The sequence below is a fragment of the Spea bombifrons genome, chromosome 7, assembly GCF_027358695.1.
Source record: "Spea bombifrons isolate aSpeBom1 chromosome 7, aSpeBom1.2.pri, whole genome shotgun sequence".
Taxonomy (NCBI): Eukaryota; Metazoa; Chordata; class Amphibia; order Anura; family Pelobatidae; genus Spea; species Spea bombifrons.
In genome coordinates this window covers 31018252-31041894 of record NC_071093.1, presented here as the reverse complement: position 1 = coordinate 31041894, position 23643 = coordinate 31018252, and the positions used below count along the sequence as shown (strand labels likewise).

At 36.5% G+C, this 23643-nt stretch overlaps 1 protein-coding gene across 1 annotated transcript in view; it reads left to right on the top strand.

Annotated features, from left to right (window-relative positions):
* Positions 1 to 23643, top strand: part of TRPM2 (transient receptor potential cation channel subfamily M member 2) — a 38873-nt gene that overhangs the window by 4834 nt on the left and 10396 nt on the right. The window contains 16 exon segments of the mRNA XM_053471331.1: positions 51 to 217; positions 3640 to 3820; positions 3998 to 4059; positions 4363 to 4563; positions 10568 to 10670; positions 11338 to 11459; positions 12589 to 12939; positions 13754 to 13891; positions 14616 to 14745; positions 15245 to 15390; positions 16725 to 16841; positions 18307 to 18537; positions 20007 to 20125; positions 20766 to 20898; positions 22074 to 22245; positions 22788 to 22971. Of these exon segments, the coding sequence (XP_053327306.1) occupies positions 51 to 217; positions 3640 to 3820; positions 3998 to 4059; positions 4363 to 4563; positions 10568 to 10670; positions 11338 to 11459; positions 12589 to 12939; positions 13754 to 13891; positions 14616 to 14745; positions 15245 to 15390; positions 16725 to 16841; positions 18307 to 18537; positions 20007 to 20125; positions 20766 to 20898; positions 22074 to 22245; positions 22788 to 22971 (2557 nt within the window).

The window sequence follows — 23643 nt, the reverse complement described above, 5'->3', positions numbered from 1 at the left end:
AGGAATATGCTTATTTGCAGTTTGTTCATTCCCACTGCATGTCTTAACAGGAGCCTGGATTATAACTGGGGGCTCTCACGCTGGTGTTATGAAACAAGTTGGTGAAGCCGTAAGAGACTTCTGCATAGGAAGCAATGGCAAGGAAAATGACATTGTCACGATTGGAATTGCTACTTGGGGAATCGTTCACAATCGTAACAGCTTGATCTCTACCACAGTAGGTCTAATATTCATTTTGTACACTGTCTGTTTTGTAACTATTGGTACTAAAATAAACAGTTTGTAGATACTGGTCTTGAAGGTGACATTAAAGAGGATTTAACAGGGAATATCTAGTGGCGACAACAGATATTTTTTCTGGGTTTTCTTGTTTTGTTTTTTTACAGAAAGATTTGTGGATGCCAGGCCCGGACTGGGACAAAAAATAGGCCCGGGCATTTAAGCCTGAGCAGCCCATATTTATTTATTTATTTATTTATTGTTACAGCCCACCCTTCATGTACCACCTTTGCATTTAATCATTCAGACAAATCATTAACACATTCATTAATGCAGTCTCACAAATCAAGCAATTCATCCTCACATAAATTCATTGTCATACGCATTCACACAACTCCTCCACACATTTATTCATTCATTCTCATTCGCATTCACACTACCCCCTCTCTTCATCTTATCTGCCCCTTCTCACTATGTAACCCCCTTCCCCACTTCTCAATATGTACCGCCTCTATCTATCCCCTCCCCCTTTCTCACTATCTAACCCCCCTCTGCCCCTTTTCACTGCACCCCCCTCCCTCACCCTACTTACCTTGTTGCCGGAGCAAGCAGCAACTGCGACCGCGCCTGTGCCAGGGCAGGATTGACTTAGGGGCTGATGGAGCTGCAGCTCCAGGCCCCCACCTTAAAATAGGCCCAGTCAGGACTGGACTGACTGGTCCTACATGGCCGCATTAACGCAGAGCCCCTTAAGCCCGCCGCAACTACCCCCTCCTAACTATCTACCCTCTCCCTCTTTGAAGTTCACTTACCTTTCAGGAGTCCTGCGGTGGGGGTGCAAGGCCTCTGCTTCCCAGCTCTGCCACTGTATGGAACAGTATAGAGTGATGGGAGTTATGATGTACTTTTAGAGCATAATTATATAATGAAAAATACATTGGAAATGGTACAGCATAACACCCATCACTCTCACACACTTACCAATCAACACACATATACCAATCCACACATATATACCAATCCACACACATATACCAATCCACACACATATACCAATCCACACGTATACACCAATCCACACGTATACACCAATCCACACACACACCAATCCACACGTATACACCAATCCACACACACATACCAATCCACACGTATACACCAATCCACACACACATACCAATCCACACACACATACCAATCCACACACATACACCAATCCACACACATACACCAATCCACACACATACACACCAATCCACACGTATATACCAATCCACACGTATATACCAATCCACACGTATATACCAATCCACACGTATATACCAATCCACACATATATACCAATCCACACACATATACCAATCCACACACATACACCAATCCACACACATACACCAATCCACACGTATACACCAATCCACACGTATACACCAATCCACACGTATACACCAATCCACACGTATACACCAATCCACACACATACAACAATCCACACATATATACTGATCCACACACATACCAATCCACTCTCACTTAATGCTTTCCTACCTTTCCTTTCTTCTTTCAGCTTCTTTTCCTCTTCTTCAGTTCTTCTGTCTTCTCTGTCTTCTTCCGGGTCAGAGGGCACGGACAGCGGTGGGCGCGGCTTCAGTGTTGTGCGCCGGGACCTGAAAACAAACCCCGGCGTACAACAGCTGTTGCCGCGCGGATCACAAGGGAGCGGTATCGGAGGTCTTTAACAGACCTCCGGCTCCCTTGAGTGATTTTAAGCCGGGTTGAACCCGGCTTAAAATCACTCAAGGGAACCGGAGGTCTGTTAAAGACCTCCGATACCGTTCCCTTGCGAGCCTGCTCCTCCAGCGGCGGACATTACTGTCCGTCTCTGGAGGGGTGCCGGGTGCCGCAAGTTGGCACCCCCTGATGAGCGGCCGCCCCCTGGAGTGTGGCGCCCTGTGCGCTCGCACACCCCAAAGGTCGGCCCTGCCCTAAGGGGCCGGGAAGCCCCCACCAGGGCCGTCCTTACGGGTCTGCGGCCGCACAGGGTTTAAATTAAAACATCGGGGTTTTTTTTTCCCAACTTTATTTAAAAGCCTCCATGTTAAATAAAGTAGAAAAAAAAACCCCGATGTTTTAATTTAAGCCCTGTGCGGCCGCAGACCCGTAAGGCCGGCCTTGGTGGGGACTTCCCGGCCCCTTAGAGTGGCGGACCCGGTCGCAGTTGGTAGGGTAGGGGCCTGGAGCTGCAGCTCCATCAGCCCCTATGTCAATGCGGCCCTGCCGTGGACCGGCCCACCGGGCAAATGCCCGGTGTGCCCGATGGCCAGTCCGGGCCTGGTGGATGCATACAAAAGCTTTGTCACAAAGATGTCAGGGGTGTCACATATTTGGACTCATAGATCAGGCTGCTGTCCAGGTGCAGTGATAGGGATAGACACTAGACTTGCAGACAAAACATTCTTCTCAGGTCTAGGACTAGTGACTTTGTATAGCTGTTTTAGCTTTTTTTTCAAGTTTAATATCTAAAATTAACCAGAGAAAGAAAAAACTTTTTTAAATGCAGTTAAAGTCAACCCTAAAAAGGGATAATGGTAAATTATTAGGCTCAAAAAAGTCCCAGGTGTGTTGTTCAAATTAATTGGCAAGCTCTTATTTCTGGCTTTGATTTTTCCATGTGGTCTGTTTTTTGAGCCTTTGTCATTAATTTATTTTTTAGGGGATTGATCTTTAATATACTGTGTTCCAAATATAAATACATGATAACTAATTCATAAATACATTATTGTTTTCCAAAACCTTTGTAACTTTTGACATTTTTCAGGATCCGTCATGATAGACAAGATACACAAAACAATTAGCAGGCACTTCAGTCATCATATGCACTTTAATAAATATGATGGCCTCTTGGTCCCTTTGCATTTTTTCATTGACCCCTTTGCAAACGCATGGAGACATTCTACAGAATCTCCCATATGCATTTGGCCATTTCGCCATCCCCCAGCTCTATGCCACAGTGGAGATGTGTTCGACCAAACACATGTGTCTACAGTACAGATGATATACCTATGTCCAGTCAGCTCCAGCACTAGCTCAGTGAACGCTATGTCCAGGATTCTGTTCAGACCCTCATGGGCATGTATGCCAAGTGCTGCTATTGATTTCTATGGAAGCACCTTTCCCCATAGTCATACCATGGAGGAGGAGGCCATGGCTGAATCTTATAATATGTTTGTTTTTTAGCTTTGAAAAATTCTGTTTTAACGTATTTGAAGCTGTATGCATATTATAGATACTTGGCACCAGTAGTACTAAAAAAAAAGAAAGAAATTACTTGGATATTTCTTATTATTGCTGTAAATTGCATATGCATAGTTTATAGAACCTTGGCCACATCACAACAAAATATATTCCATTCCCAAATAGGGCTCGTTTCCAGCTGAGTATCAATTGGATGAAGAGAACCAAGGAAACCTGTCTTGTCTGGATAATAATCATTCACACTTTATTCTTGTGGATGATGGAACGAATGGAAGATATGGAGTGGAAATCCTACTGAGGGCAAAACTGGAAAAGTTCATATCGGAGCAAACCAAAGAGAAAGGAGGTAAAATAAGATTCATACTGGTCACAACTTTTATTCATATATATTGGAATGTGTATTAAAATTAAAAACATATCTACCTACAAAAGAAAGCACATTGTTTTTTTTCTATTTCTTGTATCTTCTCTACCTGCGTAATCATTATCATCATTAATAACACGTTATTTTGACATCTTGAAGGAGTAGCGATCAAGATTCCGATTGTTTGTGTTGTACTGGAAGGAGGTCCTGGCACGCTTGATGTAAGTTACCCTATATTAAAATGATATCCAATATTTAACACTCATGACATCATGGAAATAATTTAAGCCTGTCTGATATTATGGTTGTCACATAGCTTGCTCAAGCCTTGTAGACAAGCCTAATACAGAATACATTTGTGATATATAATAACAAAGTTTCAAAATGTCAGTCTAGATTGTATGTACCAAAGTTGTTTATCATGATTAGTGAAACTGTTTTATAAAAGTCACAGGAAAACTAAATGATGAAATATTTGTTCGGTTTCCTAAGCCATCTTTGTCTCCTTCTGAACCTCCATGCAGACAATCTACAATGCAATTTGTAATAACACTCCCTGTGTAATAGTGGAAGGATCAGGGCGAGTGGCTGATGTAATTGCCCAAGTTGCTCAACTACCTGTCTCAAAAATCACAATCTCGCTTGTTCAAGAGAAGCTCCGCACTCTATTCCATGATACATTTGACACTTTTACAGAACACAAAATTGTTGAGTGGACTAAAAAGGTACTTTTTTCCCTTGATAGTTTTATTTCTTTAAATATGCATTTTGTGTTTGTTTTAGTAGAGAAGTAAAAAAAAGATGCTTATAGGATGTTTTACATTATGCAAGGAGGTATACAGGTATGTTAATTGAGAGGGTGTATATATGTAAGAGAAATAAGACTCCAAAAAGGCAGAAAAAAGAGAACATGTCAATGGACAGTGGTTAGAAGTAGAACAAGAGTTTAGAACAATGAAGTTCATGAATATGGGGGAAAACAGAACTAAATTCAAACAAAAAATAATGGAAACTTAAAAGGGGTAGGATAAAAGCGCTAAAAGCAACAACAACAAAAAACGAGAGAAAAGAAAAAAAAAAAAAAAAAAAAAAAAAAAAAAAAGTCCTTTTTAAAACAAAGTTATTATAGATGATGATGTAGCAGCAGAACCACTTGCCAAGGTTTCCTCTTCTTGGCTTAGACAGGTAGAGTAGTTCACAAGGGGGTTAGTGGCTGCGCTCTCACGGATGTGTATGAAATATATAAAAGAAAGAAAAACACAATAGTGCAATATGTCTCAAAGCTTATTTTTGTTTGAAATGAAGGCCACAAAGGGCTACTCACATTTGGTAGGGGCTTCTTCAGTTAGCCCCAAAGTATACGCTTGGGCGATATAATCCTCGCCTTAAAGATTTCTTTGGCAGCACTATGTAATATGGGCTTCTTCAGTTAGCCCCAAGATGTGCATTTAGGTGGTATAATCCTTGCCTTGGAATTTCTTTAGCCTCAGCCTTTGAAGCAGTCTGGAGTGTCCACAGTTCCTTTTTGGTGAGCAATGATAGAGTTGCTCACTCCTCAGCGCATAGGTGGTAAAATCCCCACCAAGGATATAGTTGTGGCTGACAAGATATTTTGTCTTATAAATTAAAAAAGGTCCAGGAGCAAGATAAAAAAGTTTTTAAAAAAACTTATTTATTTTAAACTTTTGGTAATAAAAAGCAATAAAAACCAACAAAGGGTTAATATAAAATAATACACAAACGCGTTTCGCCTAGCACAGGCTTCCTCAGAGTGTATAGAAAAGCTCCTGATACATTGAATGTTTTTATGCAGTTTGAAATGTCTAAAATGGCGCCAAATGACGTCATCAACAAGGGGTGTGGCTTATCACAATTTTTTTTTTTTTTTTTTTTTTTTTTTTTTTTTAAATAAAACAAGCATAATTGGAACATTACAGAAAGAGGTGCATGTCAAAATCTATATTTAACCCTTCAGGGGTTAGGGTTTTTAAACAATATATCCAATACAATTCAGTCTTTCCTAAAATCTTCACAATATCCCCTCCTCTCCAGGGTATGGATATTTTTTTTATAGCAGTAAATTTTAGTAACTTTGGATCTTTATTATGATTTAAAAAATGTTTAGAGACGCTATGGGTGACAATTCCATTTCTAATATTGCGACAATGTTCTGATATTCTAACTTTTAGACATCTTGTCGTCATACCTACATACTGTAAGCCACAAGGGCATTCTAGTAGATAGATTACATTTTTAGAATTACAGGTAATGCATTCTTGTATTTTATATTCTTTATTTGTGATATTTGATTTAAACATTATTTGTTTTCTTTGCGTGTCAGTAGTTAATCTACATGCTAAACATGAATTGCATTTATAAAAACCTTTGTCATTATTAAAAAACATTCCTTTCGTATCCGTATGTTTGCGTGTAAAATTCTTTGTTAATAACATTTTTAAATTAGGTGCACCTCTAAAAACAATTTTTGGGTTATCTGGGAGTATTTTTCTTAAGATGTCATCCTCTTTTAGAATATTCCAATTTTTTTTAATAATTCTTTTAAAAATGTTATTCTTATTATTAAAATCGGTTACTATAGGTAGGATAAAGTTTGTATTTGTTTTATCTGGCTTTTCTTTATACTTTATTAAATCTTTTCTTTCCAGGTTTTCTATGCTAGCTATTGTGTGTTGAATTTTCTGTGCATTGTAGTTTTTTTCTAAAAATTTGTTTTTTAAAAAATCCGCTTGTGCTTTAAAAACAGGGGTCTCTGTGCAATTCCTTCTAATTCGTAGCATTTGGCTCTTGGGTATTCCTTCCAACCAAGGACCATAGTGGCAGCTAGATTGTTCAATATAAGTATTTGTGCATACTTTTTTAAAATGAGTTTTTGTTTTAATTTTATTATCCTCTATATAAATATCTAAATCTAAAAAATTAACACTGTCTTGACTAAAATTAGAGGTTAAGATTATTCCCCTATTATTGTTATTTAAAAATTTTAAGAAATCATTAAGATCTGGTACAGAGCCTCCCCAAATAAAAAACACATCGTCGATGTATCTGCTATAGGTGACCAAGTTTGCACTCCACTTGTTATTGGTCCAGATTACGTCATTTTCCCAGTCCGCCATGAACAAATTGGCGTAACTGGGCGCAAACTTGGTTCCCATAGCAGTACCTGTTAATTGAAGATAAAAAGAGTCATCGAACCAGAAATAATTATTTTCCAAAATTAACCTAATGGCTTCTATTAGAAAATCTATAAAAATAGGAGGAAAATTTCCATCTGATTCTAAAAGATTTTTTACTGCTTGACATCCCAAATTATGATTAATTATCGTGTACAAAGACTGAACGTCACATGTCACCATCATATAATTGGGATTCCACTTAAAATCCTCTAAAATTTGCAATAAATTAATTGTATCTTTTAGATAAGCTTTTGTTTTTTTTACTACTGGTTGGAGGATAATATCAATATACTCAGATAAGTTGGACAGGATAGAGTTAACGCCTGACACAATAGGGCGTCCTGGAGGATTCTTTTCATTCTTATGGATTTTTGGTAAAAAATAGATCACTGGTGTTATTGGATTGGTGTTGTTTATGTAATTCAATTCTTCTTTTGAGATAAGTTGATTTAATAGTCCCTTTTCCAGCAAAACCTTAAGTTTGTCTTTTATTTGTTCAATAGGGTTATGGCTCAGTTTTCTATATACATTGTTATCGTTTAACTGCTTATATGCTTCGTCCTCATATTGTTTTTTACTTAAAATAACCAGACCTCCGCCTTTATCGGCAGGCTTTATAACGATTTCTTTGTCCTCATATAATTCTTTAAGTATTTTTCTTTCTTTATTAGTAAAATTATTAAAATCATATTTATTCTTTTTAATTTTTTCTAAATCTTTAAGGACCAGCCTCTCAAAGGTTTGTATTGCACTAGATTTATATTGGTATGGATAAAATTTTGATTTAACTTTTAAGTTTGTTTTTGAGATATTTTCACCGGTACTTCTATTTTTTGTCGTGCCTAAAGCTTCATCCTCTTTAATTTTATAAAATCTTTTTAATGTGACATTTCTCGTAAATTTATTAAGGTCAATAAAAGCTTTAAAATGATTAAAATTACGAGTGGGCGCATATTTGAGACCTTTACTTAAAACGGATATTTGTGTGGGGTTAAAAGATTTATCTGTCAAATTAAAAATACCTTGTTCTTTTTCTGTTTTGTTTTTTGTAATTATTTCTGTGGTGATGGGCCTATTCTTCCTTTTTTGTACTCTTCTTCCACCTCTATTTCCTCTAGCGTAGTATTGCACTTTTTCCTTTTTGTGTCTGTGCGTATCTCTAAAAAATGTTCCTCATAGTCTGATTCACAGTCAGAGGACAATGGATAAAATCTGTTATTTTTTAAAACTTCACTATAGGGGATTGTCAGTTTCTTCCTTAGTGGTGACCTACTCCTTAGTTTGTGGGTGATTGTATTCCGAGCTTTTGGTGATTGTTGAGGTGTGTCATAAATTGAAGGTGCTCTAGTGGGATATTTGTTTAGGAGCTGATGAGTTCTGTATTCTTTGTTGTGATGAGTTTTCCATAAAGGTGATTTATTTCTGTGTATTTGTGTTTTTGGTGATTCAGGTGAACGTGGGATTTTCATTCTGTATTGTGTCTGGTTTCTTGTGTTATATTGTTGTCTGTTGCTATAGTGTTTTGTGAAATCTTGTTGATCTTGGTTTTTCCTTGGTGTCCTCCGTGTGAGGGGTGGTGCATTTTTTCTATATCTTTGTGGTGAGGATGTGTCTCTGAAGTAGGGTTTTTTTACATAATTTGTTTGATATCTTATTGGTGTTCTTCCCCTAGGTTGATAGGATTTGGATTTTTGATTAAAAGTCCTAACTTCATTTTTAGCATAATCCTGTTTGTCTCTTATGTATTTTTTAATTTTAATGTGTTTTGTTTCCATCTCTACCTTCTCTACCTTACTTTGAATTAATACAGAGTTCTGCTTGAATTCCTGAGTGTCCTCAAATTCAATTAATTTATCTTTTAACTCATTGATTTTTTTATCAAGTAGTACTAGATGGTGTTTCTTTTTTTGAATTAACAGGTTCATGAGGCCAAAGGTACAACTTTCTAATTGGTTGTGCCAATCATTCATGAAGTCCCCATCTTCTCTGTAGGTAGTAGGTAATTTAAACAATCTTAGACCACGTGGGGTTATTTTTTCATCAGTGTATTTTTTCAAAGTGGCTATTTCCCATTTGATTTTAATTTCCTTACTGATGCATTTTTCTAATTGGAAAAATAGTTCTCTCTGGGATTCCCTCGTTTGTATGGGAGTTGGGAACCTGGTGTTTTCATTTGGTTCATTAAAAATTTCCATATCTATCTTATGTTTTGTTCTATATTCAAATATAGACATTATATATAAAAAATTTGAGCAGCTTTTAACCAGAGGAAACCGGAGATAAGAGTAAACTTAAAAGGGGTAGGATAAAAGCGCTAAAAGCAACAACAACAAAAAACGAGAGAAAAGAAAAAAAAAAAAAAAAAAAAAAAGTCCTTTTTAAAACAAAGTTATTATAGATGATGATGTAGCAGCAGAACCACTTGCCAAGGTTTCCTCTTCTTGGCTTAGACAGGTAGAGTAGTTCACAAGGGGGTTAGTGGCTGCGCTCTCACGGATGTGTATGAAATATATAAAAGAAAGAAAAACACAATAGTGCAATATGTCTCAAAGCTTATTTTTGTTTGAAATGAAGGCCACAAAGGGCTACTCACATTTGGTAGGGGCTTCTTCAGTTAGCCCCAAAGTATACGCTTGGGCGATATAATCCTCGCCTTAAAGATTTCTTTGGCAGCACTATGTAATATGGGCTTCTTCAGTTAGCCCCAAGATGTGCATTTAGGTGGTATAATCCTTGCCTTGGAATTTCTTTAGCCTCAGCCTTTGAAGCAGTCTGGAGTGTCCACAGTTCCTTTTTGGTGAGCAATGATAGAGTTGCTCACTCCTCAGCGCATAGGTGGTAAAATCCCCACCAAGGATATAGTTGTGGCTGACAAGATATTTTGTCTTATAAATTAAAAAAGGTCCAGGAGCAAGATAAAAAAGTTTTTAAAAAAACTTATTTATTTTAAACTTTTGGTAATAAAAAGCAATAAAAACCAACAAAGGGTTAATATAAAATAATACACAAACGCGTTTCGCCTAGCACAGGCTTCCTCAGAGTGTATAGAAAAGCTCCTGATACATTGAATGTTTTTATGCAGTTTGAAATGTCTAAAATGGCGCCAAATGACGTCATCAACAAGGGGTGTGGCTTATCACAATTTTTTTTTTTTTTTTTTTTTTTTTAAATAAAACAAGCATAATTGGAACATTACAGAAAGAGGTGCATGTCAAAATCTATATTTAACCCTTCAGGGGTTAGGGTTTTTAAACAATATATCCAATACAATTCAGTCTTTCCTAAAAATAAAAAAAAATAATGGAAGTAAAGTATGGTAGAGTAAAGAAAATGGGAAGGAAACTAATCAAGTGGTAGGGTTTCCAATGGAGTCACCATAATCACTACTCTCTACCACTCCTATTCACCATTTTTATGTACATTGTAGCCCCTACCTGCCTAGATTGCTATTTAACCTGTCTACCTACTGTAGACATTGGAAGTCCATACATTTCTATGTACTTTTTTCACCAAAATATTCTTTTTCAACCCTTAGATCCAGGACATCATGAGACACAGTCAGTTACTAACCATTTTTCAGGAAGACAAAGATGATCAGCATGACATTGATGTGGCTATCCTTCAAGCCCTGCTAAAGGGTACTGGACCTTTAAAGCATTACAGGGGTTATGTATAATGAGTAATTCTGGTAGAAAGAGGTAAAATAAAGCAGTTAAAATAAACTTTCCATGTTCTACTCTTTAGCAACATATTAATGTTGAGTGTTGGGATATTACTATTATTATTTCTTGTTTAGAATAACTAGACACAGTCATCGAGCCCATTCAGCAGAGGTACACTGGTTTTGGGGTGAAAAGGCTGCCATTGCACTGGACTTGTCAGCCTAGGCCAGAATATACCCCTGCTCATACACACTAACTCTAACACAATACAATGCACTAATTTTAGATCTACACATACATTTACATACACACACTCAACCCATCTCCACCCTGCTGGGTGCCTTAGTTACTGGGATGCCCGCATGCCATGCTGCCGTGCCCCTGGCTGCTCTGGATTAATTTTTGCAATTTTGCATCAGAATCCTACTTTATACAGAACTTCCTTTGTATGCTGACAGAAACCGTTTGTTGAGAAATTAAGGTGATATAAACGGTATATAGGAAAACAAAGCAAATTCACCTTCTTGTGTTGGGAAACTCAAGTGCAGAGAACTGGAGGCTTATTGTATGTTCTATATAGAAATGTAAGTAACAGTTGTAACCTAGCAATTCAAATTTAAAAGCATTACTTGTTTTGTGGCAGCTTCTCTAAGCCATGACCAGCAAGGCCATGAGAACTGGGATCACCAACTCAAGCTGGCAGTGGCATGGAACAGGGTTGACATTGCTAGAAGTGAGATTTTTACAGATGAACATCAATGGAAGGTGAGACATAGTTTCATTTCTAATGAAAGCGACATAGTTACTGTGCTCATTATCTGTGTAATTATGTTGAAAGCGCTGTACACTACCTTAAAGTTGACCTGCCTTTCACTTTTTCTAAATCCTACACTTTACAGTTCAGTACACTAAATATAACCATGTAATAGGGTTAATATTTTAGAATGTTATATATATGACCAGTTCTTGGGATTGTTTGTCCGCATTAGGGTATCTCTCCCTGTTAGGTTGATGATTCTATTTGATCTAGGCAGCCATTGCAACGGTGGTTGAAGAGAAGAACAATAGCTTCAGCGCAGAACAATTTATAAGATAATGCTCATTATGTTAGATATCAAGGCATTTTAGAAAAAACAAGAAGCGCAAGTAATAAATTTAGTTAAAAGGTATGAAGAGTAACAATTGGACCATGATTGTATGGTGACCGAATATTTTTTAGTGGTCTGACCCTTTATATGACACTTTTCATATAAAGGCATATCAAACATGGCTATACAACATAATTGCTTTATGCAAGATTTTTAATGAACAGAGTCTAAAATGGTTTGATTATACAATAAACATAATCTGTGGTTTACCAATATTTTTTCATCACTTTTTCATCAAACTGGTGGTTTTTAATTGGTTGGCAAAGATGTGTGAAAGATCACAGCCAAGTTTATTAAGTGTTCCACTTAACAGTTCAGAAATACAGAATATGTCTAGGTTTTATTCTGTCTTTATTTTGTCTTAAATTGATCTACTGCATTCCAATCAGAAAGGGTTCTATATACTGAACAACTGTAATATTTTGGGGTTATTTGCAGTAATTTTTGTGCAAAGCTGTAATAATAGTAAATTTATTGTGATTTATTTGTGGAATTGTTGAATTTACAGTATTTTATAGTGTATCGCTATGCAGATAAGAACACCTTTTCTGAAGCTTTTTTTTGTATATTTATTTATACAACATGTTATCGTTGTTCATTTATTAAATTATTATTGTCTGCCAAATGTCTTTTGGGCTGTTTTATTACTAGACCAATTGGTTATACTTGTTAGCCCTTCGCTGCATATGTGTTTACAGGCACTTTTTCCATGTTGGTACAATACCTATGTTTGTATTGTTCTTTAGCCCTCGGATCTTCACCCAGTTATGACGGCGGCATTGATTGGCAATAAACCTGACTTTGTAAAGCTTTTTCTGGAGCATGGAGTGCGTCTAGATGAATACGCCACTCAAGATACGCTGATTAACCTGTACAACAATACAGACCCATCTTGCTTATTTCATAGCAAGCTTGCCAAAGTTATTGAAGATGAAAGGTTTCGATTACAGACTTCAAAGAATTCAAAGCTCGGCTTGCACCACGTGTCACAGGTCTTGAGAGAACTGCTGGGTGACTTCACCAAGCATCTGTATCCCAAGCCAAAGAATGCCGAAAGGCCTCGTTTATCGATTGCGGTACCACATATAAAAATAAATGTGGGCGACTAGTCTATTTCTAAGTTATTTACATTGAATAAAAGATATAAAATGTATTTACAAAGATGCCCAGCTTTCCATGTGGGGTAACTAGTAGCACAGACACAATTTAACTTTGTACTTTTTAATCCACCACCCCTCCATTATCCAACTATTACTTGGAACAGCCAAGTGCTCTTATTTAAGTCAGTGGGAGCACTTTCTGCTTGTGTGGGCAGGAGGTCTCCAAAAGACCCCTGGAACTCTTCTATAAGCCAGCCCGCATGCGCACTAGTAAACTGAACACATCTTCTGCAAACCAAGTACCTGGGTAGGAAGAATAGTGCTATGCATAAGGGAGATTTTTGTAAATGCCTCCTGGAAATTACTTCTCCAGCATAGCTTGTTTCTCTAAAAGTTTCATAATCAGATAAATTGTATTCTCAAAAATACTGTATTTAGGTGGGTTTTAACAAATTATAAACAATAAATGTGTTAGCAGAACTAGGATCTTGAAATTATATTATATCTATTTATCTATATCTATCTATCTATATATCTATCTATCTATATATATATATAGATAGATAGATATATAATATTTATAGTTTAAAATGTTGAAAATTAATATTTAGCTATGGCTTATCAATATGAAAGATGTTTACCTGTTGCACCCTGATGCATGTGCAGGTATAAAAAAAACAATATAACTGCTATGCTGGTTCAGCCTTATTTTTATTATTCTTTTACTTCAAAGAAAGGTGAGCCATTAACATCCATAGTCATTAGGCATAGTCGTTGAATGCTACGATAAAGTCTGTTATGCTTTTTCTAGGTGCAAGGAGTTACACTCCGATCTTTCCACAAGCGTTCTCAAGGTAGAGGATCTTGTACAATGGATCCGGTCAGAGATCTTTTTATTTGGGCTATCGTGCAGAACCGGAAGGAACTAGCTGAAATTATATGGTTTCAGGTGAGACTGTAATTCTGATGTGGATCAAACGGTGGTGTCATCATCTATACAAACATAAGATCTATATCCTCAGAGTGGGCAGCTGAACACAATTTATTCTTTATAGAAATTTCACATGTCTGGATCCAGTGCAGCACAGTGATTCAGTGCACAGCTTTAATAATAGGGTTTACTCTTTATGACTAGTGTAACTGCATTGGTTCTATTGTAGAAGATCGCTATCCAATATGCATTATTATTTTCAGAGGGTTTTCTAATCCAGGTAGGTATTTTTCGGCCACTAGGAGTGGCTAAAAGGTGGCTTTTACAGGCTATGAGCAAAATGGCTTAAGGGGCCAATAGCTAACCCATGTGATATTACATAAGCTGGGGAATACCTATAGGCTTTATACTGAGTCACAATCCTAAAGGGCTTCCTCTTTCATCTTCCAAGACCAAAAGATGCTCTTAGCAGTTGTCTAATCTGTTTAAATAGTAGCAAACCTTTAATGATAAAATGGAAACTTCCAAGCTTGACGATGCCTGATTTACAAAGCCTTTATAGATAGAATAGCGAACCTTACATGCAACCCTTTAAAATATGATATTGTATATAATCCATTTTGTAAGTTCTTAACTTGTTTTTAGCTTGCCTGTGATGGTGGCTAACCCTTTCCATTATTAAATACTTGTTCAAAATGTCATATAAATACAGTGGATCGTAATGCAGTCTGTTTTCTTACAGGGTTATGACTGCATAGCAGCAGCACTGGGATCCAGTAAGATTCTAAAAGAACTTTCAAAAGAAGAGGAAGATACTGACACATCTGAAGAAATGTTGTCCCTTGCCGACGAATATGAACAAAAAGCCATAGGTACTAAACAATATCAATATGAAAGTTAATAGGAATATAGAAGTATAGGCATTGATTGAAGATAAGAACTATTCTGCCCATTTATTTGCTTGCTTTGAAAACTTTAAACCTTTTTCCGTTATCGTCTTATATTCAAGATAACGTATTTCTAGCTCATGCATGTTTAAGTTACTCCTCTGTATTAACTATTAGCGGTTCAGCTGGTATTTTTTTACTTACATTTTCTAGTATACTAAATGTAAATTTTAACCCTCTGTTCTGTTCTTCATGGAATCACCAGGTAAGCTGAATGAGACAAACATTTTATTATTTTATGGTACAGTCTTTAATTTTCTTTTGCCTACCAACTTCATTGAGATGTCAAAAGAATGATAGGCATATGATAAATAATAATAAACAAATCATAGATATCATTTCATATTATTGAGGGTTCTAATATTCCATGCAGCTGTAATGTGGCTTTCACAGTTTATAAATCAGCCTTTCTCCTCTGATTAAGGGGTGTTCACCGAGTGTTACAGAAAAGATGAAGAGCGTGCACTTAAACTTCTAATTCGTGTTTCTGAAGCTTGGGGGAAAACTACTTGTTTAAAATTAGCCTTGGAAGCAAAAGATATGAAATTTGTATCTCATGGAGGAGTACAGGTATTTTCCACTTCAAGTGCACTTATTGCATGTTATTTTAGTGTGCATGTGCAGCATTATAATCATAAATTGTGACTAATTATTTATAATTAATACATTGTTTTGAGGGCTACTATGAAAATGTTTTTAATATATATATATATATATTTTTTAAAAAAATTCTATATCTCAAGGCTAGCTCCTTTAAAAGAGATACATACAATACATCTCCTGCCTCTCGCACATGGGGTAAGCTACCTGTTGGTGATCCCTAAGGTAGACTCATTTATTGGGATGCACCGAAATATCGGTGGCCAAAACATATCCACTGACTAATTAGCCCCCAGGGCTGTTTTTAATGTGGGCAAAAGCCTGCAGGAACAGTGTCTGCAGGGGCCCTGCTGCTTACCTGCTGCACACACTTTGCGTGTAACGTCTCTTGTTCCGTCCAGGGGAAGCAGGAACCCAGCGGAGTCACGTGAATTTACATCATGTCACATGATGTCACACGACTCTGCTCCATTCCTGCAGCCCCTGGGACAACAGAAGTTGTTCGCACAGAGTACGAGCAACGCAGAGGGAGGCAGCGGCCCCTGCGGGAGTCTGCAAGCGGCGACGGGAAATCTGCAGTTCAGGTAAGGGGGTGGGTGTATGAATGAGTATGTGTGATTGAGGTAATGAATGAGTATCTGTGAATGACTAGTATCTGTGAATGAGTAAATGAATTAGTATCTGTGAATGGCGGAATGAATGAGTATCTGTGAATGAGTATATGAATGAGTGAATTAATGTTTGTGAACGAGTGAATTAATGAATATTTGTGTGATAGCATGGATGTGTAAGGGGGGGGCATGACACAGGGAGGCTGTAAGTGATGTGCAGACCCCATCCAGCAGGGCAGCATTTTATCTGTGCTGACAGCATCAATACACAAGGGAGGCAGCTAGCTGGGGCCATTACATAAATGAATACCAAAGTGAGGGGTAGGCTCGAGCATAAATATACATAGTCCTGGCTGGGGGCAAAAACACAAAATGGAGGGGTCAACAACAAAGCAGTGTGAAAAATCTTTTTTTTAAATTGTGTGGTTGGGGGGTCATTTCCGATTTCGGCCAAGTGCATCCTGAATTTTTGGTTTCAGTCCAGAATTTTCTTTTTGGTGCTTCCCTACTAATTTACAGATACAAGTCTGAGCATCTTCACTACTAAGTGCCAGGCTATGATATCATCATCATATTCTGGAACTCCATATTTTAAATGCATGCATCATCGGGTACTGCATACTATGGAGGCTGTGCCAGCGCTGCACTGTATTGGTCAGATGGGTCTAACAGAGTATTTGTCTGTTTCTAAAGGCATTTCTCACCAGAGTTTGGTTTGGAGAGCTGTGTGTCGATAATGGGCTGTGGAGAGTGGTACTTTGTATGCTATTCTTCCCTCTTCTCTATACCCGTCTAATAACTTTCAGGTAAGTTTGTAGATCTCTGTGGTCTCTATTTTATTTTTCTACAAATGCCAGCTGCTGTGTTTTCTAAAAGAAAAATACCCAGTCCTCAAACACCCATTAATTATATATACTACAAGTATTGTAACTCTTAGATTACTGCTTTAAACACATTTTTAATTATCAAAAGCAATGAATGGTGCACAGGGGTGCGACTTTTATACAATAAAATAAAGGGTAGTCTTTGGTATGAGTCCTTTGTAGAAAAGGTATACATCCGGCAGTTCCTATACTCAATGTTCCCAATGCAGCCAGAAAAAGAGATGGCTAGGTGTGTCGGATTCTAGTGCTTCTAGTGCTTACACTTTATCTCCTAGAAATAATGCTTCACATCAATCTTCTTTAATTAGGTGCTGTTTTTGCTTTGGTGGATTATCTACAAATTGTGATTATTTTTTCTTCACAGAAAAGATGAGGAGGTACTTCAGATCCAACCTCTTCAAAGGGAAAACCTAACAGACCTGTTTTCTGTGGAATCTGTACAAAATGAGACTGGAAAAAGTAGATCTACATCAAATTAAGTATTTTTGTTTGTCTCTTAATTATATAATTATGTGTCAGAGATTATCTTTATGTCCTCTATACTTCTGCCCCAGTAAGTCCAGTTTAAAATAGTCCCTTAGAGCAGTAACAAATTACCTTATCATGCTTTCTATTAGTATCTTTAGAACATATAGGGCTTGCTTTTATTGTATGTAACAATATCAAATACGGACAATATTTTGAAACAGATATTAAAGCAGCTTCACCTCTGTTTACCTAATATAGATGGTAAGTAGAGAGCTTTAGGCCGCTGCCTCTGGAAAATTGCCATGTACTATCTTCCTGGTAGTCATGTCTTCATATCTCGCCAAACAGGCCTAGAGTGGCAACGTGGCATGCCAGGCAAATTTCCCGGTCTGGTTTGCTAGTGGCCAACAGTGCCACACAGTAACCTGGGGTAGCAGAGCAGGTGCATGTCGCAGTACATGGGCCTTAAAACGCCAGGACTGCCTTGTCCGGCCCTGCTGTAAAATACCAGAGCTGAGTGAAAAGTGTTAGTTTGTGTGGAAGTTACTGCAGAAACCTCATATTTTCTCTGCCTTCCATTTTTGTAAAGGTGTGGAAAATGCTATTTTCTGCCATTTTTGGATATGGCCAAAGTTTTTGCCTAGTCTTGTGGTTCCTTACAAGTTCACTTTATATAAGTTAATTTACTGTGGAGAGAAGCAAGAGTTTCTCTACAACAAAACTCAAAAATACACACAAAATGTTTTTGGTGATTTATATTTTGATGTAATTCGTTATACCTGGATACTTGAGGAATAATTTCAGTAGGTGTGATAAGACAATTTGAGTACAAACCAATATTTTACAACAATATTTCCATTATTATTACTACTGCTAGTATTTATTAGTATTATTGTTAGTATTGATATTTTTACAGGACCCAGAAAACCACTCCTTGTGTGACGAAGAAGAAAAAATCTATGACTTTCACCGAGCGTTTCCAAGCTTTCTTCATGGCCCCAATCGTTATATTCCACTTGAACATCTTGTCGTACTTTGGCTTCCTCTTGCTTTTTGCATATGTTCTTATGATTGATTTCCAACCAACTCCATCTTGGAGGGAACATGTAATTTACTTCTGGTTGTTTTCCCTTGTCTGTGAGGAAATAAGACAGGTATGATAATTGTAGGATCACAGTAGATAACATATTCACAAGTAGTAACACAATAAAAACTTTGGTTAAAACAAACAAACATATAAACTGTATACCTATTAGTCAGTGTTGGTGATTCTTGTTATTGTCCATTTTAATTTCTGTTCTCTATTGGGTTTACAGTACTTTTTGTCCTGTGTGTTTGCTGTGCAACAGTGTTTTGTGAAATACAGGTTGTCCTCATCCTACATCAACTCAAGTTGCATCTTAAGATACTTTACAGTGCCCATTCTTTTTTATATTGGCTTATTCATGTTACAACAATATATTGTTCCAACTTCATTACATTACACTTATTGTTCTGTAGTGTATTACAATACAGTGACAGTGAACATCAATGATAAGTTTAAAATTTGCAATATGCAATTTGACAATAAGATAACACGTTAAGATATACATCAAGAAGATGAAGAGGCCCTGTTCTTGTAATCCTTGTTTTTTAGCCTAGCCTGATATAAGTATGAGGATGACCTGTATGTTTTCATTTATGTTGTAGAGATATGTGCATTTCAACACATTTTATACATCTCCAAAGATTCCCTAACCATTATTATTATTTATTTTTTATTTAGTGCCATCATATTCCTTAGCGCTGTGCAATGGGTAGAAAGGACATCACATGTAGTATATAACATAACACTTTGACTTACAGAAACAGGTGAGGAGGGCCCTGGTCAAAGAGCTTACAATCTAGGTAGTTAGGGTGAATCATACCGAACTGGGTCTGTCACCACAAAATATATCAGAGTAGGTTTTTAGAATTGAATCTGTTAATGTATTGCCTTTGACTATGTGTTGTCAGTGCTTTAAGAAGTCACGTTCTTAGAGTGTCTGCTTTTGTCTGCCTGCTGTATGCGTCACTCTATATCCTTCTCTCCTCCTCTGCATTACTTTTAGGTTTTATTTTTTTCTGTTATTTTTTATATGTGACTCCCTTCTGTGTTTCAAAGTCATTGTCAGAGAGGAGATCCATGCAATAAGTGGTGCAACACACTAAAACAGAGTAGTTAAATTATGTTTGTATAGATTCAGTGGAATGTACTCGTTTTATTTACCCTAAACCACATTTTTTACTTAACCCTAGGCTGACAATGTCTAGGGCAACATCTTCGAGGTGCAATTGCCAACAAACTGGGGGCAGATTGTCCTTTTTAGGCAAACAGACACCCCGGTCCAATCCTGCTCAATATGTATTTATAGCTTTTTAAAAAGAGCCTAAATTGTTTTGTGGTGACAGGTCTGATTTGGTTTTTAATTATTGCCTGGACCATTATTCTTGCATACTTTTGGGAACCCCTTAAAATTCCATATTTTTTTTCAGTCAACATGGCATTTTCCTTGGATCCATCAAAAGAAGAATCACACATTTCATATACCTGTATGATTTGTATTTATGTCTTGATGTATTACTGTTTTTATTCACTTGAAAGCTGATTTATGACCCTGATGGATTTGGACTTTTGAGACAGGCTTCACTGTACATCACTGACTTTTGGAATAAATTAGATGTCTGTGCCATTCTAATCTTTGTTGCTGGTTTAACGTGCAGGTGAGAAAACATATGATATTACATGTTTCTTTATAGTATTTAAATTAAGTTACATACACCCTTTTAAAATGATGAATTGAAGGTTATGTTTATGGCTGTGCATGGAATACTAGGGCAGCTTCTTAGGCCCATGCATGTCTCAAGAATTTACAGTGGATCACCTATGTTCCTGAGAGCTGCTAGAGCTTTTTGTTCCCCTAGAAACCTTGGCCTTTTAAATGATGGGGGTGAAGATAGAGCTAAGGAAGAAGATGGGATGACACAATTGAAGTGTATCTGTATTTTGATGGGGTGACATTAAGAGAACATATAAAGGCAGCTATGGTTTCCCAATACTAAAAAAAAGATAGAAAGAAAAAAACATTAGATATTCTCTAGGTATCATTTCAGCTTTCATCTATCTTGTTATCAAAAAGAATTTGTAGTGTATATAGGTGTGTAGCAATGTTGCTACGACAATGTATAAGTGAGATTTTGTAACATCTCATTTTCTAATGTCAGATGAGTTTTGGTTGTTTAGTAATCAATATATGATGAGAATATTTTTTTAAAAATATATATTCTAGTGAAATGTTTTTCATGCATCATTTAACTTACCTTTTCTGTCTTATGTACGGATTAATCTAATCATTATTTTTAGGTTATTTTCAGCAACATTTTACCCAGGGAGGATCATTCTATCACTTGACTTTGTTATTTTTTGCTTACGGCTCATGCATATTTTTACAATCAGCAAAACCCTTGGACCAAAAATCATTATTGTTAAGAGAATGGTAAGTATTTTAATACAATAATTACCTTCTAAAAACAGAGGATTAATAGCATGTCCCTGCCATCCCCTTTGCTAACCCTAGAGGCCCAACATGTCTAGTTGGCATCATGTTGGTTGTACAGTGGGACACCCCTGGACTAATTACTGAAACCAACCAAAAGGATTAAATGCATTGGGGACAATAGGATCCCCTCTCCTGACATGGGCATGAATGCTTAAGCTAGGTCTCTTGAGGCAGTCAGTGGGAACCTGCATAGTAAATAGTTTACAAACATTCACTGAAATAGGGGTAAGATCCTAAACGGATACCTAAATTAACTGACTACCCCTTTAACCCAGAAATAGGAAGAGTGGAAGCTGTTATAGCTGCCCAAGTAGGGACCAACTAGATATTAATGTCTATGTCATTAGAATGCAATGTCATAAATGTCCCTGTTGGCGTTACAACAGGGTGTATTTATTATACAGAATATGTGTGTGTGTGTGTATGTATTGTATGCATACTTTGAAAGACTTGGGGGGAAAAAAAAACATTTATATGACTTGTTTTCTTTATGATGTGCAGCTCTATATTTACGTGGATCTATTCATTGCAATTTAAAGCATGTTAAAAAAACATTTGATATTAACGTTCTAAATAACCTTGGAATGTGTACCAAGACAAGCATCTAGTTTATTGACAGTATATTTTTACAGAAACAAAAATGGGCTCATACTTTCATGCAATAGAGTAGTGTGTAGCGCCTGTTTTTATGCACGGTGAACATCATCTTCCTGAAGACTCGGAAGATCTCTGTGGCAATTGAAGAACCCCTCCTTATCTCCCCTCTGCCTTGTGTGGCCATCCCAAGCTGGATTTAGTTCCAGGTTTCCAAAGCACACATTCTACTAGCATCTGTTAAAAAAAGCAAGAATAGTTGCTTCAAATTTGGAAATGGCTGTAAAATTAAATATGAGCTGATCATAAACAGATGCAGGTGTGACAGACATTGGACAAGGGACAATCCAATAGGTAACGCTCTCTACACAAGGCTTTCCTGTCTTTTTATGGACAACTGACATTTTGGTATTATTAAAAAAAACATTATTCTTCATTTGGCTGCCTAGTTAAAGTGCCTTTATTTATTACATTACATTGGAGATATTTGCAATTAACTTTTTTCTATTCATTTACAGATGAAGGATGTTTTCTTTTTTCTCTTCCTCTTGGCTGTGTGGGTTGTATCATTTGGAGTTGCTAAGCAAGCTATTTTGATTCACAATGAGATCAGAGTGGATTGGATATTCCGTGGAGTTGTTTACCATTCCTATATGACGCTATTCGGACAGATTCCATCCTACATTGATGGTATGAAAGACAGTCATAGTTATTGTTTGACACAATTCAATCTTACATATATATATATATATATATATACATATATATATAATGTATATGAGCAATGCACTGTAAAATAATATCCTATCTACAACATTCCAAAGTATTTGTGAAATAGAATGCATCTGTGCATAATCTGGGGTTTATTTACTAAATAGTGGGTTTCATTGGAATTGAGAGAATGTGCAAAACAGAGCATCAGACTGAAATGCAATATGCAAAACAAAAATAAAATGGTCAGCAAAGCCTCCAATGGCTGCAAATCCCTTACAATGCCACATTTTTTAAATTATTATTATTTTTATTTTTTTTTAATTTGGGGATGTGAACTTTTATATAACACTGGGTATTTATGCATTACAGTCTGGTAAACCTGTCACCTTTTGTAACTTTAACATTAAAGTCATGAGTGTATTGATATGCTCCTGCACTGAGCATTACCAAATTTGATATTGGTATTATGAAAACTGTAAACCAATAAAGATACTTTTTTTCCCATATTTTGATTAAAGGTGTGAATTTCAGCCTTGATCAGTGTACGGTAAATGGAACTGACCCCAATAAGCAGAAGTGTCCCGAATCAAACAAAGAAAACCATCTGCCGGTCTTTCCTCAATGGTTGACTGTGCTTCTACTATGTCTGTATCTGCTGTTCACTAACATTCTACTGCTAAATCTTTTGATTGCCATGTTTAAGTAAGTACTGTGCAAATTTTAATTTGCTTTAAAATATTATTTTTTTTTTGTTTTTTAAATATTTGTATTTGAGTTACAGTTTAGGGATATATACATTTTGGGGTTTGTTGATGAACTGTGCATCTAGGATAGAAAAACAATGATGACAATTATTGTCCTCTAACATTTTAAAAGTATATGATATCCATAATGAAAGAGGAATATTGACAAAGGCTCTAAAGCCAACAGCACAAACGCAATGCACCCTTGAAGCCAATATACTATGTGGTCTAGCACTTGCAAGAAAATGAACCAATAATGAATTACTTGTTCTTAAGGATATGTTTACTTGGTAAAGACTGAACATGTATAATTCCATTCAAGAATTTATTTTCTTCCTTTTTTTTGACATTGTAATACCCTACCGATGTATTCTAAATCTGAGAACATAAAGTATAAAATATTTAAATAAAATAAAAAAATAAAAAAAGACTGAACATGTTAAAAATAACTTATACATACAGAACTTATATATACCAACAGGCATTATTTCTCAACGATACATCCACAAATACATTGACCATGTGTACATTAATACTCACAAACTCTGCGTAGTCCTAGCATGAGAGTAATGAGTAATGATCAAACCTGAGAAATGTTCCCCAGTCCAGTCCTGCACTCTAACAGACACTT